Source organism: Salminus brasiliensis, chromosome 13 (assembly GCF_030463535.1).
Source record: "Salminus brasiliensis chromosome 13, fSalBra1.hap2, whole genome shotgun sequence".
NCBI lineage: Eukaryota > Metazoa > Chordata > Actinopteri > Characiformes > Bryconidae > Salminus > Salminus brasiliensis.
The window spans coordinates 8,426,503-8,443,502 of record NC_132890.1 but is presented as its reverse complement, the minus strand read 5'-3'; the positions used below and the strand labels follow the sequence as shown (position 1 = coordinate 8,443,502).

The 17,000-nt window shown below is 43.1% G+C and overlaps 1 protein-coding gene across 1 annotated transcript; it reads left to right on the top strand.

Moving 5' to 3' along the window:
• Nucleotides 1–1,772: 1,772 nt before the first annotated feature.
• On the top strand, nt 1,773–16,325 carry ric8b (RIC8 guanine nucleotide exchange factor B). Its single transcript, XM_072695044.1, has 10 exons — nt 1,773–2,078; nt 3,590–3,637; nt 3,822–4,439; nt 5,576–5,670; nt 6,986–7,136; nt 7,263–7,358; nt 7,473–7,617; nt 8,021–8,165; nt 8,491–8,610; nt 14,044–16,325. Exons 1-10 carry the CDS (start codon nt 1,995–1,997, stop codon nt 14,153–14,155), a joined length of 1,614 nt encoding a protein of 537 aa, XP_072551145.1. The 5' UTR covers nt 1,773–1,994; the 3' UTR covers nt 14,156–16,325.
• Nucleotides 16,326–17,000: the final 675 nt, after the last annotated feature.

The window sequence follows — 17,000 nt, the reverse complement described above, 5'->3', positions numbered from 1 at the left end:
TTGCAAACAGCTGAACCTTCGCTAATAAACCTAATTTGCAATGGGGGGGTGAATAATTTTGATTGCAGCTGAAACTCTTAAAAGTTCTCTTCCTTAATTTCGAGACATTACAAATAAATTCAGAGTGTGGTGAGTACAGTGTCCTACACCGTCCTACACCATCCTACACCAGGTCTGACAGGCTCAAATCCACAACAGCATCAAGAGGCAACTGGACCAAGTCTCAGTTTTAACTGTAAAGAGTAGACTTGGAGCTGCAGGTTTGACCAGACAGATAAAGTGGCAGTAGGAAAGCCATTAACAAGATGCAAAAAACAAAAACAAAAAAAATAGGGGTGTTTTAAAGCGTATTTTAAATTACTAATAAATGGTTTAAGGTCACCTTAACACCATCTAAATAAGTTGTTATGCATGTGTGATAGAAGCTGATAGAAGTACCGATATGCTGGGCACTAGTCATAGTGAAAATAATGCTGAATCAGTCCCATTATATCTCCAAGTGTTACATCAAGTGGTACATCAGGATTACACAGGCATGTAATTTGTATGGAGTGTAGCAGCTGCCAGAAATGGCCACATGGATTAAGTCAGAGGTTCACAGAAAATTATAGCTAGCAGTTACACCAGTGACTCATCACACCATATATAATAAAGTCCTTATTAAGACTCTTAAGCCTCCTCCTTATCTCCTAAAAGGGTGCACGTATTTGTCACTGTACAGCGAAATGTGTCATCCGCATTTAACCCATCTGTGGTAGTAAACACACACACACACACACACACACACACACTAGTGTGACTAGGGGCAGTGAGTACACACACACCTAGAGCGGTGGGCAGCCAACTCCAGCGCCCGGGGAGCAGAGAGGGTAAAGGGCCTTGCTCAAGGGCCCAACAGTGGCAGCTTGCCGAGCCCGGGAATCGAACCCACAACCCTGTTATCGATAGCCCGGCGCTCCTACCACTGCATGAATAAAGTGTAAGTCACTCTGTCGCTCTGTCTGACAAATAACATACATTTAAAAAGGCTTCTATAATAAAAGCCTATTACATGTGAGATCCATGGTGAGCTATCACCCTGCACACCTGATCCACCAAATAAAGGCATTCAGGGTCATCTAAGTATTGTATCCAGGTACGCAGGAGCTGACCTCTGTAGAGTGGTAGATCTCTGCCCTAAAAAAAACATATAGCTCACATATAGCTTTAAGCTCTAAGCCCAGATACCACTAAACACAAAAGTCAGTATGGAGACCACAATACTCAACACTACACTTCACCCAGGTACTCTTGGAAGAGGAGGCTCTTCAGTCTGCGTTTGAAGACAGCGAGCGACTCTGCTGTTCGGACACCACTTCAGAGCCAGGACAGGTGCTTGTCTTCTGTGGATCTTATGGGATGACGGGTCAAGCCGAGCCATACTTAAAGCTCGAAAAGCTCTTGGTACAGACGGGCTCTTGACCACTGCCATCAAGTACAGAGGGGCTGGCCCCCATTCTTGGCTTTGTAGGCAAGGGTCAGGGTTAGGGTCAGCTGCTGGTAGACAGTGAGGGGAACGCAGCGGAGGAGTTACATGGCTGAATTTAGGGGCATTAAGGACAATTCTGCAGTCTGGACCAATTGCAGGGGTCTGATGGTGCAGCCAGAAGGTTGCTAGCTGTGCAGTAATCAGCAGCAGATGTCTGTTTAGTCTTACTGAGACTCAGGAGCTGAGATGAAAACGCATAAACAGGCAGACATCAGCAGCCTGGATCAGCTCCATGCTTTATAAGTGGGTGGAAATGAGCAAAAAGCAGAGGATGCTCCTGAGCGCTGGCCGGTTCTCCTCGGGGTGTAAAACCAGAGGGCTCTGACGCAGAGCATCTGATCGTGACGTTCCTCGGTTAAAAGTTGAGGCGTATATTAGAGGTTAGGGAGCTCCAGCCTGGATCCTTAGCTAGCTGTCAGCTGTGGGCTGTGGGCTGTGAGCTGTGGTGTGCAGGCAGTGTTCAAACATGGGTCTGAGCGATATTTTAACCCAGATTGAGAGCGGAAACGAGGAGGAAATTAAGAGACGTTTATTTGAATACAACACAGAGGTAGGTTCCTGGATGCTGCTAGCTATCTAGCTAGCTATTAGCAGCTAGCGGGCAGCCTATGAGCGCCTACGAGTGCTGCTAGCTCTCTATAGCCAAACTGACTGATGAGGACAGCCTTTAGCAGCATTAGCTAGCATTAAAGTTAGTTAGCTAGCTACAGGAAATTCACAGCTTAACATTGCATCAGCTAGCTAGTGCTAGCTTTGTCTACGGTTGTCTGAAAGCTAGCTATCTATCTACGCCCTAGCTTTAAGCTTCATCATGTTAGCTAGCATGCTAGCTGGCTAGCTAAGCTAGCTCGCTCGCTCGCTGGCTGGCTTGTGTTTACCTTGTTTGCTAGCTAGCTAGCTGGTACTAGCAGCTTTAATCTAGGGTGTTTGTGTGTTTAGCTTATTATTTTAGCTGTGTAAGGTTTGTAGTAAGCTCACAGACGTGACATAATTGTCATAATTTGACGTTCAGACGGTTCATTATCCCCCTGCAGCTGCAGCACGTCTCCTCCTGTAGCTGCTTCCCAAGCCTGATATGGCTTAATTCGCTGTGCTGCAGTTCTGCCTACAGACAAAACTAGGGAACTAGGGATATTTTCGTGACACTGACCTATGTCTGACATTGTCTGTATTGTTTTTGTTTTGTTGTTGTTGTTGTGGTGGTGGTGGAGGTGGAGGAGGTGGAGGAGGAAACACCCCTTCAGCTTCCTCGAAGTAATCTAACCAGTCCAGATTTTACTGTCTGTTTCAGTGGAATCATGTCTCAACCCCAGCACTCAAGATTTCCACATCCCCCCTACTCCAACACATGTAGTTTCTCATAAACAACAAGTCATTTGCTGATGAGTCGAGGAACAAACATGAAATACATGAAGCTCTAGATTTTTACAATGTTTATTCTCACAAGCTAACATCCTTGTACAGTCTTCTGCAACATCTGTGCACCCCTGGTCAAGTTGCATGTGTTTTATGAGTCAAAAATGATTCCACGTTCACTACAGAGACACACTTTGCATGCACACTTCAGAGCAAGCACTGGACAGACAGTGAGGTGTGTGGACAGAGTAGGGCAGGCAAGCAGCCACGCTGATCTTGATTGGATTAAGAGCTTATCAGCATTATCAGATCACCGCTGATGGATGTTAATGTGAGATGTAAACAGGACTCTTAGAAGAATTCCTTAACATTTTCTTGTACCCTCAGTCTCAAGTGACCAGTTCCAGAGTGCTCTACTGGTGCTTGAGTCAAGATCTAGGTCATCCTTATTATGGTTCTTGCACAGCCGTGCAGCAGAAATGAACCTTTGTGTTTAAGCCGTCCATGGCAGTGAACACACACTCGTGACTGTGAGCAGCCACCTAAGTGCTTGGTTGTTGGGTGCCTTGCTCAAGGGCACCTCAGCTGTGCCGGTCCAGGGGATTGTGCCGCTTCTCTAACTATTAGGTCACAGTGGCATGTGATTTAAAAAGTAGAACGCCTGTGCTTTTCGCGTTATCTAAAACTGTCAACTTTGCCTTCCAGAACAGTAAGACATTTGCCTTCGATTGCAAAGAAGAGGATGCTCGGAGGGTAAGTATTAGATTTATTAGGTCTTCTATTATGCCTTCTCCACCACTATTCCTGGGTAATATCTGTAGCTGTAATTGCACCACATTTAATTGAATGCATTTTTTCTTGACAATCTAAGCTTTGGAAAATTTGGAAAACAGTTTGATGCCTAACTTCTACAATGCTTCTCTGTTCCCTCCTGCAGAAGCTGTGTCAGGGATTGCTCACAGTGCTCAGACAGCCTGTGCAGCCCCAGTGCCAAAGCACCTGCCTGGAGACCATGCGCATCCTGTCTCGTGACAAGCGAGTGTTGGGGCCTGTAGGCACCCGGGAGGGCATCCTCACGCTGTCAGGACTGGCCCGGATCCCGCTGCCGGACGCTGAAGTAGAACCTCTAGAGGAGGTCAAGTCAACAGCAGAGGAGCGTGTGGTGGTGGAAGCGCTGAAGTGCCTATGCAACGTGGTATTCAACAGCGTGGCAGCGCAGCAGGTGGGTGCGGATGTGCGGCTAGCACAAGGGCTTTGTGCCCACCTGCGCTTGTCCAGCTCCATGCACCACGAAGTGGGGCTCTTCTCTCTGAGGCTGCTGTTCCTGCTATCTGCCTTGCGGTCGGACATCCGCGGAGGACTGTGCAAAGAGACGGGCGCTGTAGGGCTGCTCACTGGAGTGCTGGAACGCACCCTGGATGTGCGCTGGGCGGGGCCTTATGAAGTCGCACCTCCTGACCCTCTGGCTCCACCTGTTCCTCACGAGAAGAGCGAGCAGGTGATGGAAACCCTGAAAGCTCTGTTCAACATCACCTTGTCTGATTCCAGTAATGAGGTGAGTGGGACTGAGGCTAAAAAGACTTGATCGGTGTTCTGTTATGGCTGCAAATGGTTTCCATTTGAACTAAGCAGGAGCTTACCTCATAACTAATCAACTGTTTGAGGTCAGAGAGCAAACCCTAACCCAACCAGATTTATGGAGAGGGGTTTTACAAGACCCAATACAACCCAAACATATTTAATGGAGCTCCATCATTCCAGAGAACACAGTTCCACTGCTCCACCGCTCAATGCTGGGTCCAAATGTCCACAAACAATTGCATATATGATGTACTGGCCTGTGACCGATCACACCTTGGTAGAAACCCTGAATGGCTGTATTTTGAAACCCTTAGGATGCATCGATGGATGTAAGATTTGTTGCACAGAGTGTGGAATAAAACACTGGTTACTTGGAATTGCATCAATCAGATGTACTAAAATGGGCAGTGACACACTGGAGAAGGTCATATTGGGCAGGGAACTCCGTCAAAAAGATTTGAGATAGAGAATTATCTGGCTGGTTGCTGTTCTTTTTCATAAAATTGGCTTAAAGATATTTAAGATAATACAGCACACAGACTGATTAATAGTTGGATTTAAGCTGAGAGTTGTGATTTCTCATCCATTTTGCTGAAAAACTGCAGATTGCTAACATCCTAATTCAGCAATGTAAGAATCTTGAAGATGTGTCCCAAACTCAGGAGCACACTAGCAGAAGTTACAAGTTTCTACGCTGAACACTGCTGCATGCCACCGCTGTCATGCTCAAACCCTTGCATCTCCAAAATGTCAACTTTTCAGGAGAAGGAAAAAAAAACCCTTTTAAACTGAAAAGTTGGTGTAAAACAATTTGATTTCAAGCCACTTTAGAGCATTTCTGTTAGTACATTGATCATGACAATTCTCACACAATCTAAAGAACAACTGCTAGAGCAGACTTCAGCAAAAAGTGTTTTTTGTGTCATGTCTGCGATATCTGTGTGTTTACAATTAAATGTCAAAAAGTAAAGCTTTTCAAACAACATATCGTATATCCGATCTCTCTTACCCCTCTACATGAAATACCTTTTACCCTTATGTTACACCCCATATTGACATGAGTCTCTTTAAAATGACTGTACAATCTGTCCATGCTCCTCATTTCAATAGGATAATTATCACCAGCTACGGCGTGTTGCAGCCATAATGAGGCATATATTGATGCTAAGGGTTCAGACAGAGGAGAAAACGGAGGAGGCTCACAGGTAAGTGCCCTGCAGACTCTCATAGTCAATTTATGAACAGCGCTGACTAGAGAGGATACCTCTGGGTGTTCCTGAATAATTAAAGTGGAAAAGTTTCCACATAAATAAAACATTAGGATGTAAACAGTCGTTCAGTGCTGTTTTGTGTGAAATGCTGTTTGCCCAGTGTCGTTTTGTTTAGGTTAATACACTAAATGATTGCGACTGATTTCTCATGCCTGAGACATTATTTTGTGAGCATTTTGAGAAGGTTTTAAGCTTTTTTTTCCAAAATAAAAAATCGGTGGAGTGGCAAACGCAGGACATAAATAAAATAGTTTAAAGAAACGTTTTTCCAACTTTACCAGCTTTCTCCATTTTCGCTCTAACTGGTTGTATTACCTTAAGTTCTCTCTGAAACACTCTCTGACTGTTAAATGTGCATGTTTTACTAGCATGAAGTAACCCCTATTTGTGTATGGAATGACATGATGTGCGTCACCTCTTGACATATATTACAGCTCATGTTTGAATTCCTGTGACATGCTGAAAAGGATTGCCAGAGCACTGAATGTGAGTGAAGGGGTGTCAACTTTAAGTGATTAATGGTGCACCCCTTTGCCCTGTACAGAGAAGCCAGTGCATTTTGGAAGCCCCACTCCCAACTCCGACACCCCGTTTATGTGGGTTTGACTCATTGTGTGCCCCATGGCTCAGCCGCCAGCCCTTTCACACCTCTGGAATGTCTTGCTGTCTTGACACAAACGCACAATGCATTCTACCACTCTCTCCGACCTGCCTGACTATATTCTGCCCCTTAACAAAGCACGCTGAATGTGCTGAAGCAGGCTTAGGCACTAGTAGCTTGGCTTTTGTTATTCAAATTTGCTCAGGAATGGTGTGGGGTTGACAGCACTGTTAGGGTTGCACCTCTGCCTAAAGAGTTGTGCACTGGTGTAGTGAGGTCATGAGAACCGATATTTTGATACCAGGTTGATACCAGAATTCTGTACTGGTGACCCCACGCCCCTTTTCAATAACACGTAATGCTCCCGACACTGGGAGGGTTAGGACTGACATGCTCACCCAGCCACCATCCAGCCGCCAATGTTTATATTAATATTATTGGGATTTTTGGAATTTGGAAGTATGTTAAAAATGTTTTAGGATTTTTGTGAGGATTAGATGTCACAAACTCTAAACAGATTTTTGCTATTCAGAGACAAATAGCATTTACAACCTTTTTATTTGATGTTACAGATAACGCTTTCAATCACTGTTCTCCCTTCCACAGTGCAATGCAACTTTCTAAATGTTCTTCAATAATCTTTCCCAGTCATGCCATAAACCTCCTGAGCAATCTTCCTGTTTGCTGCCTGGATGCCCTGATTGACGTGCCTGTACAGGGAGGCCTTGAGGAATATGGTGGGAAAAACATGGATGCTGTGCAGGTTCTTGTAGACTTCATGGAAACGAGGATAGACAAGGTACTGAACGTGGCTCAGATATAGAATTAGGACTAATTAGCGATCTCTCTGCCTTTAACTCAATCATTTTGCTGTGGATAGAAATGCTGAGCTCATGTGCTTTTCCCTCCCCTTCTGCACTCTCAGGGGGTCAACTACAAAGAGGGCCTGACGCCAGTGCTGAGCCTGATGACGGAGGGTTCCAGATACCACAGGGAGATCCGCAGATACCTTAAAGCAAAGGTGCAGTTGACGCTCTTCTGTGTAACCCCCTTCTAACCACAACTAGGCCTGTTGCCAGACAGTTCTCTTTTGCCTTAGGTTGGCTGAAAGTGTTGTTTGGTGGTTTATGCCCAGGTTTTGCCGCCTCTGAAAGACGTGAAAGAGAGGCCAGAAGTGGGCACCACAGTCCGGAACAAACTGGTGCGTCTCATGACTCACATAGACATGGGAGTAAAACAGGGGTCTGCTGAGTTCCTATTCGTCCTCTGCAAGGAAAGTGGTGGGTGTTTGTTCTAATGTCTCTGATTATGAATGCAGGTGTGGTGAAATGTTCTCATGTGTAGGCCTTTTCTCATTAGGTCTGTTAAAATTAACAACCAAAACACTCTGAGGAAAGTGCTGTGCTATGATTTATCAGAGCAGATTCCAGTGCAGTGCAGGAACTGGAGTAATATGTGATGAAAGTGCCATCTATGCACCCTGGAAAGAGCAAGGGCCAATTATGCTCTCTCAGGGCCTGGGTGCCAATGGCTAGCAGCATTATCGGGATTATAAACAGCGATTCTCTTGTCGTTGTGACCACACCTTATTCCGTTAGACCACTCTGGGCCCATGATTTTATGATATTTTACTTGGTCCTTCTGTAATTGCTGAAGTGCTCCCCCCCCCCCCTTGTTCTGCAGTGGACAACCTGTTGAAGTACACAGGGTATGGCAATGCAGCAGGGCTGCTGGTGGCTCGGGGCCTTCTGGCAGGGGGCAGAGGAGAGACAGAGTATTCCGCTGATGAGGATTCAGACACAGAGGAGTACAAGTCAGCAAAACCATTGTGAGTGGGGGGGGGGGAAGCGGTCCAGATATAGGTGTTAATTGATAATTGGTTGCAAGAATAATGCAGTTTGTGCTGTGTCTGTCTAGAAACTGCTGAACTGCAGTGCACTTCACACATCACAAATTTCACAATTTGCAATTGTGTAAAACAGGCTTTGTTCGTGTAGTATGGTGTTCTTATGTGGACGGTCAGGGAATTGAACCCATTCTGTTATGAGAACTGCAACGTTGTTACCCACTAGACTTTACACTGCTCTATACGCACATATGGTGTATGGTAGTCTCACAGTGCATTTTCTTGGGTGCTTGCTTGTCTCTTTCAGCATTAACCCGATCACAGGCCACATAGAAGAGCCGATGCCGAACCCTATTGAAGACATGACTGAGGAGCAGAAGGAGCATGAAGCCCAGAAGCTCGCAAACATGATTGGCGAGCTGTCACGGTGGGTTAGAGAATTTAAAGCCTTCTAAAGACTGCTGTGCCTCTCCTAATAGAATTCACGCTTACAGCTACACCACCGTTTCAAAATATTTAAGTGGTTTCAAAATACGGTGATTCCCAACCCTGGACCCAGAGGATCACATGCCCTGCACATTTTAGTGTTTACTCTTTCCAACACTGATCTAGCTAATCAGCTAATTGGCAAGCCCTTCCAGAGTTAAAGGTGGTGTGTTAAAGCAGGAAGGACACTTAAATGTGCAGGGGATCCTCCAGGGTTGGAAACTATTGGTTTAATGTACATTTTGCTAGAAATTATGTTTAGTTGTTTTCTCCTTTCTTCTATGTCCAAGTTGACTTCTTTATCAGGGGTAATTATACACAGTGCACACTCAAGGTAATGAAGAAGAGCATTTGCTAGTATTCAAGTAAGTGCGTCTCATTCAGCTTTGCTCCCATCAGGGGCTTCAGTAAGAGGAGGCGAGGCTGCATTCATGTTGCCCTTTCCGTCAACAGCTGACAGCAAGTGTTAGTGAGGTGGCGGCGGTAGCAGCATGAGGAGCCGTGGCGTTGCTCTGAGCACGTTCCTTACCAACCGCTTCATTAAGGCAGGAATCTCCCGCTGCCTGCCTCTGCCTCATTTACAGCTGGCCTTCCTCTGCGCTGCAGCATTCAACAGGAGTCAATGCAGGCTGCCGGCGCACCGGCCGCCACCTCAGCCCTGCTGCATTAATTACCAGCTAATTGGCACACACAGTGGGGTCACAAGCTCACAGTCCTTTGTACTCTGCATTCAGTTTTTTTCTTTTTCTTTTTTAATAGATATACGTGCCTCTTTTATACATGGTTTGCTGTATTCAACAGAGGTGCCAAACATTGTCCCAAGAGAAGAAGTGGAGACTCGGGCTCAATTAATTGGCTTTGATTGTGTGTGAGTGTGAGAGAGAGAGAGCGAGCGAGAGAGAGAGATCTGTAGAGTGTTAAATAAGTTTGCAAACACACGACGACATCATTGTTATTGTCCGTCTATAGAGTGGTTGAGTCATAATGAGCAACGTGTGCCCATGAGAGTCAGATTCCTCCCTTTAGAATGGATCCCTCTTTCTTTTCTTTTCTTTTTTCTTTTCTTCCCTCCCCTCTTCCTGACCGTTTTCTCCATCAGGGTGATGGAGGTGGTGTTGTGAGGGCAGAGGGACAGTCACCAGTGCCCCCAGTATGGCTGCTCAGGAGACCGCTCATAGCGCTGCAAGAATGCCCGACACCCTCTACTGCTTGACTCCCTCCAATTAGCACTGACTCGGACCCAACGCAAACACACACATACACATGCGTGTTCACTAATACTTCTGATCAGTACTTCATCTCTGGTACTAATTCAGTTAGTGGATGTGCTACTGTGTTTTTATTGAAATGGGATATACATTTTGTGCCTCTCAGAAAATAGAATTGTTATGAATTATACACAGTCAGCACTTATGAATTATGATCTGAACGTTCAACCTTTGGATAGCTGTGCCCGTCTGCCAGCATGGAGTAGATATAAAGCAGGGACGTTGTATTATAAATGATGATTTGGCCTAAAATCAGGTGTGCATGCTTTTCCAATTACCTCTAACTGTCGATTAGACATGGCACGTTTGGTGTCTCCAGTTTTCGTAGTAGTGGACACTTATGGCTGTAAGTCTGCGTGTCTAAATGTCACACACTCAGTAAACGTGCTGTTGTCTGGCGCCGTGTGATTGTTTAGAGCTATAAAACTGGACAGAAGCACAGCACTATACCTTTTCACCATTGTCCCTTTTAGCCACCTTTCTGCAAACACTGGTACAGACAAAGCCTGTATCACAAGGTCTACTTACTAGAAGTGTCGTGTACTTTTCCAATAACTAGCAGAATTCTACAGTACTGCTTCACAAGGTTTGACTGCAGTTAGGGTTTTTGCTAGTGGTCTGAAGGTATGTACGTTTAAAAGTGCAAACGTAACGAGTCAGTTAAGGAACTGGCCTGCTTTACAGCTCTTTTAGAGGAGGAAACCATGGTGTTTAAGGTTCATGATATTTCAGTCCCATGTGCCAAACTCTTATTCACATAAGAAATAAGAGTAAGTAAGAATGTCAGCTCAGTATGGGAATCAGTCAGTAATCAAGACTGTTCTCTTTCATAGCGCGTACAATTCTGACATAAATGGGAACCTTTGCCGGGCAGGGTCTTGGGTCTTGTTTCTTGGACAGCAGCCTCTTAGTCCATGGGAAAGTAAAACTCACTTGACTGTAGACAGTGACACTGGTGTTCCAGCAGCTTCCTGTGTCTGGGTGGTTCTTGGGTTGTTTGGGACCAGCCAAACCAACGTCCTTTCAGCATAGGGTGATTGTTGCTCAACTTTACATAAGAAATAAGAGTAATTAAGAATATCAGCTCAGTATGAGAATCAGTCAGTAATCAAGACTGTTCTCTTTCAAAGCGCAAACAATTCTGACATAAATGGGTACCTTTGCTGCTCTTGGATCCCTGCACTGGATTTGACATGAATGTTTGTCACATTGCAAGTGAAGCAAGACACGTTGAAATCTGATTTGAGTGGCAAGAGCATCCGGACCAAAATGTGTCTGTACAATTTGGATGCAATTTGCAAAAATCTGATTTCATGATTTAATTTTGTTTCAGTCAGGATACAATCTAGATATGTCAAAATCAGCTTTAGGCTGGCAGTCTGAACATAGCCTTTCATATTTGGTTTTAGATTATATAGCTGTCCAATTCGAGGGCAATCAGCATGGAAGTAAAAAGTCAGATCAGATCTCTTTGCCTGCACATATTTGCTTAAAGCTGTTTGTGTTGTGCACATCTGTTTCAGGGACAGATGGATACAGGTCACTTACACTTATAAACTGCCAAGATGGCCATATCCAAAACCAAAATTGATTAACAAGGATTGTAATGTGAACATAGAACATAGCTTGGTGTCAGAAAAGGGGTGAAAATGGGTATTGTGGCATCTCTAATACTACTATTCTGAAATAAAAATATTCTCATTTTATTTACCATATCTGTGCCAGCAATTTACCATACTACCTAGATGACCTACAAATACTTACAAATTAAACACCAAGGTAAACTCGCAACAGTTTTTGGTATTTTCACTTTTTACTACCTGCCAGTGCGCTATTACACCCTGTAGGAGACCAGGGTTCGATTCCCAGTTTGGGTGACTGTGCTGTGCTATACCAATAAGAGTCCTTGGGCAAAACTCCTAACATTGCATTGGCCCTCTGTAACCTCTGTAATACTAGTAACCTTGTAAGTTACTCTGGATAAGAGCGTCAGCTAAATGCTGTTAATGTAAATGTATTTAGTGTCATCTTTAAGGAGAATTTGAGAAATGCAGTTGCAATCAGTTCCCAAAACCTCATTTTTATTGCTCTGAATTTGATGCACCTTAGATTTAGAGCCCAGGATTTTGTGAATTGCGCATTAATTGTGAGATCTGCAAATTAATTCTTTTTTTTTTTTCTTTTTTTTTCGCAAGCTTTGATTGGATAATGTTCTGATAAATCATCTTAGGCTTTGCTTTGATTGGATAATGCTCCGATGAATCATCTTAGGGTGCGTTGGTGACACACAGTGCAGATATAATTGGATTAGCATGGAGGAGTAGCCGCGGCTTTGAAGAGATTAGAATGAGTACTGATCCTGTAATTAAACTGCAAAGCGGGGGGAAGGGAGGGCCAGGGCTGGGTTCAGGGTGTGTGTTTGAAGGGCTGTCTTTGGGGCCGTGATTCCAAGGGCTCTTATGTGGCCGGATGTGAAGGGAAAGAAAGATGTCCTACACATCAACAGGCCTCTTTAGAGGAAGGACCTGAATGCCACTACAATGGCTGGCACAATGGGCTTCTTTCAAAGAGCAGGTGGATTGTGGTGACAAATTGGTGGCCCCAAAAACCACATTGATGGGACGTGAGGACAACAAATGCATCAAACGAATGATTACACTAAGCAGCTAGTTGTCGCTGATGTCTCACAGATTGTGTGGTTGCAGATTATTATTGATTGCTTCATTTTACATGGTGGACACATGGGGTCATAACAGAATCAGGGCTCTGGGGGGAAAGAGGGGGGGTAAGGACAAAAAATACTTGCTCCTCTAGTTTTGGGTGATTATATTGTCCAACAGTATTGGTCTTTAGTGGTTTAGTGGTATTGGATGCCAGAAACCTGGTTAAATAGCAAGGTTCAGCTGTGGTCAGAACTTTCCATACAACATCAAGGACCCTTTCGGGTTTTCATTGATTTTTAAAACTTACATATGCCACTCCAGACATTTGGTTAAATGTCTCTTAACAAGTTATACCTTTACCAGATGCTTGTAATAGCCATTAGGCTTCTGGCAATATTCTGGTTTGATATTTGACCACTGAAAGCTTAATGTTAGCCTGCTTTGTCTGTTCCACTGCCACCTTTTTTTCTGTATTTGGGGTCACTGTCCTGTTGGAACACTTAACTGCATCCATATTTTAACCATTTAGCTAAAGTCTTTCTTCATTATTCAATGACTCCATCCAGCTGCAGAGCATGATGCCAACACCATGCTTACCGGTTGGTAGAGTGTTCTTTTGGTTGAAGTCCTTACCTTTTACTCCTACTCTAAACTCTAAGGCTCTGGTCATTTGTTGCCAGTCTACTCAACCTTTTGTTTCCCCTCTCCAATCTGACCATAAAACTGTCCACCAAGGCTTATTTTTGCCCATGTGGGTACCTGCAAACTTTAGTCACACTTGAAGATGTCAGTTTTGCGGCAGGGTCTTGGGTCTTGTTTCTTGGACAGCAGCCTCTTAGTCCATGGAAGTAAAACTGGGAGTAAAACTGGTACAGCTTCCTGGGCCTGGGTGGTTCTTGGCTTGTTAGGGACCAGCCAAACCAACGTCCTTTCAGCAGAGGGTGATGGTTTGAGTTTTTCTTCTTGGCACCCTGACTACACCTCCCAGTGATCTAGTTTGCAATTTGCAGATGTTTGTTCATATAACTTCATATAACCCAGTAACATCTCCAGTCATCCTTTCTAGAGCTGCACAGAGCCCCTTGGGCTTTCCGTTTGTCCTGTGTGTTGGTCAAACCAATCCTTTTTAGGTGGGCACATCAAGCTATCAGATGTAGTGAGTCATTATCACTAAAAGGAATTTTTTTTGATTCCTTGGTCTTGGCAAGTTAAGACATTTTGGAGCCACGTTCAGCACCACTTAATGATCTAAATGATTGCATATTTATTTCTGACCCTATTTCTTTTTAATAAAGATATATGTTGTAAAACTCATAATGCCAGTTCTGCATGACCTGGCCTGTACAGTGCTGTTTGTGTACTCTTACAGGCATTACTTGTCATTTACAGTTGTCTTTGCACATGTGATAGAATGACTGACCACTTTCTCTTCTCTCTCCACAGGCAGCAGCTGATCAGGCCAATGGGTGTAAGGAAAGATGGCTCACTAGCACCCCTAGAGGAGGCTGTCCGAGCTTGCAGGGTTGCAGACAGCAGTGAGTCTGACTCTGATTAACATGAGCCAGTCTTTCTCACTCACACACCACAGGGTCTATGCTGGCCCTCAGGGCGAAGCCCCTGAAAGAGTCTGATGAAGATCCAAATTGTCCCACACAGTGACCGGGGAAGGGGTGGGACAGGGGCAGGTTGCCATACTGCAAAGTTCTTTCGTTTGTGTATGTTGTTGAGATGTGTTGAACACGGTGCACGCTGACCATAGAGGGTCAGTCACTGGCTTTGGAGTTTGGGCTCACCTTTATAATCATTCCTTACCTTCCGTAAAGTTAAATGAAATGTTAGAAGGCAAAGGGGAGTTTAAGAAATTGCAGGAAATTAGACTGTTAAATGATTAAATGCACAGAATACTGTATCTATGTGTCTCTAAGGATGCACTCCTATTTAATAAGCCAACGGAAAAGTGACGGCTCTTAGCACTTTGTGGCTTTGATCCGTTTGAGAGTTGCTTGAGGAACATTGCCCTAGCTGTTATTTCTAAACCTTATTTTAGTCAAATATATTGATAAAAGCTCACACTGGCAATCACAGAATGCCTACGATAAATCCAGTGTGCAGCAATGTAGCTTTAAAGGGAAATTCCACCAACTTATTAAAATCTCATGCACAGTGAAATCAAGAGTGGCTTGATGCTGAAACGTATCGTGCCAGTGTTGTTCACCATGGCGCTGAGGAACCAGACCCCTGGTTTCCATCACCACCACATTCATATTTAGAATGAAGATGTTAGTGTGAGCAACCTTTACATCAAGTGAAGCTTCTTTAGATCTCTAAAAGGTTCTTCACGTTCACACGGTTCTTTTTTCAAACCAAAATGGGCTGTTTTGTGGTCGCTGAAAGAACCACTTCAAGTACTTTTATGTTTAGGAGTGTTCTGATTAAAAAAAACATCTAAAATCAGTGGAATTCCCCTTTAGACACACATTTAAAAGACACTGACCTGGAGTGTAATTTTACTGCAGCACTCCAATATTGCTTGTGAAGAACGGTTAAGCACAGTGAGAGTGGTGTTTTGTGTTAAGGTAAGTTTTATATAATGGGCTAAAAATATTGAATGCCTTACTTTGGCCACACAAACAGTGAAAACTTGTTTAATAGATGCCTGTAGTTTTTTTTTTTTTTTTTTCTTCCAGAGACATTGGGGTGATTTTATTTTATTATTCTTTTTTTAATATATAGAGATAGAGATAGAGAGAGAGATTGGCACTGGGATGTCTAGCTGATCGTTTCTTCTGAGACGTTTATTCTTTAAGAGAAGTGGTCAAACTCTGGGCTTTTTAGTGAAGTTCTTTGTACAGATCTGTTCAAATCTGTTAAACATGTGTTCACACGTCTTTGGCCTTACTGCAGATTCTGATTTTCATATATTTTTTCTTTGGAATCACCTTTGATTCTACCTACACCTAGTGTGGAACGAGGCGTTTCAGATGTTTTTATGGAATATTTTGTACACATTTCCTGTTTGTTGTATTTTTTTTTTTTTTTCCTGCTTTGTGCGTTAATGGCTGTCCATCACAATCGCAATGCTGGAGTGGCCAGTAGCATGCAGAATGTGCTTATTTCCATGCACACATAAATGATCTACATCATCAAACATGTCCTTGTTTATTAAAACAAGATGTGGATGTGTTTACTACTTCAACACTTCACTGAATTCTTTGTACTGTGTACTTTGTTTACTCTGGATCTTCAAATCTGTTCGTATTGTACATACTGTATGTGCCTCTTAGTCATTACAGTCTCAAAACTCTGTTTTAATTTCAAAAGACAAATTTATTAGCTTTCAAAATTAATTTTGCTCATATTGTCTTCTCATAAATCATGAGTTGTTTTAACTGACATGAAAATGTGCTAAATTTGCTCTCCATTTATCTCCATTTGCTCTCTTCCTGCAACACAGGAACCATCTACACAAACCTGCTGTACAGGATAAATAAAATAATTATTAATAATAATAATAATCTAATATCATCTAATGCTGAACAGAACACAAAGTACAGATTTAACCCTGAATGTTTGTGGGCTGGGCTTCATTATCACTGTTATTTATTTGTAAAATCAGCACAATGCAAAACATTGGCAACTGAAGGTGCAGAGCTTCCACCTTTTATTCATGTAAATCCACAAAGTACCTTAATTAAAGGACACTTTGTCTTGCTACACAGTTAAAACTGAATTATGAGTGTTCATTGTCTCAGCCATCAGTATCTGTTTGTGAATGTCTTTCTACAAAAAGTGTAAGTGGTACATTGAAAATACCCCAGATGACTTTATCATTCTCTGAACTACTAGGTGAGCAGTCACATTTCTCTGAGCATTGTCCATTGTCCAAAGCTGTAGCCTTTTCTGGGCATCTGTCTGCAAAAAAGAGACAGCATTCCTTTTAAAGCAGGGATGGGGAACTCCAGTCCCGGAGGTCTGGATTCCTGCAGAGCTTTGTACATTTCTTGCTCAAACACCTGATTCTACTCCACCATTAATTGCAATGTCTATACTCAAGCTAAATGAAAAAATTGGCATAGAATGTCATTATTTTAGGCATTAAAACATTCCTGAAAAAATATTAATTTCTTTTAATGGAAGTGTAGCTAACTGTGCCTTTTAAGATTTATTTATTTAATTTTTTTACACTATTCTATCGGTCCATTCCTCATGAACAGAAAAACTGATTCTGTACGTAATTAATTTATTGGTCCATTTTTGGAACTTTAAAATGAATCTATAGAAAAATATTTTGGTGGCAAGACCTGAAACATTGAGCTGAATTTCAAACTAGAAAGTAATATGAATTTAATTCTTAGTTCTAATAGCATACAGCATTTCTATTAATCCATTCATTATTGAAA

Bases quoted from the DNA above. Each gene is read 5' to 3' on its own strand.
- ric8b (XM_072695044.1), top strand. From the start codon at position 1,995: ATGGGTCTGAGCGATATTTTAACCCAGATTGAGAGCGGAAACGAGGAG. The intron at 2,079-3,589 runs GTAGGTTCCTGG...TTTGCCTTCCAG, and splicing joins TATTTGAATACAACACAGAG to AACAGTAAGACATTTGCCTT. The intron at 3,638-3,821 runs GTAAGTATTAGA...TCCCTCCTGCAG, and splicing joins AAGAAGAGGATGCTCGGAGG to AAGCTGTGTCAGGGATTGCT.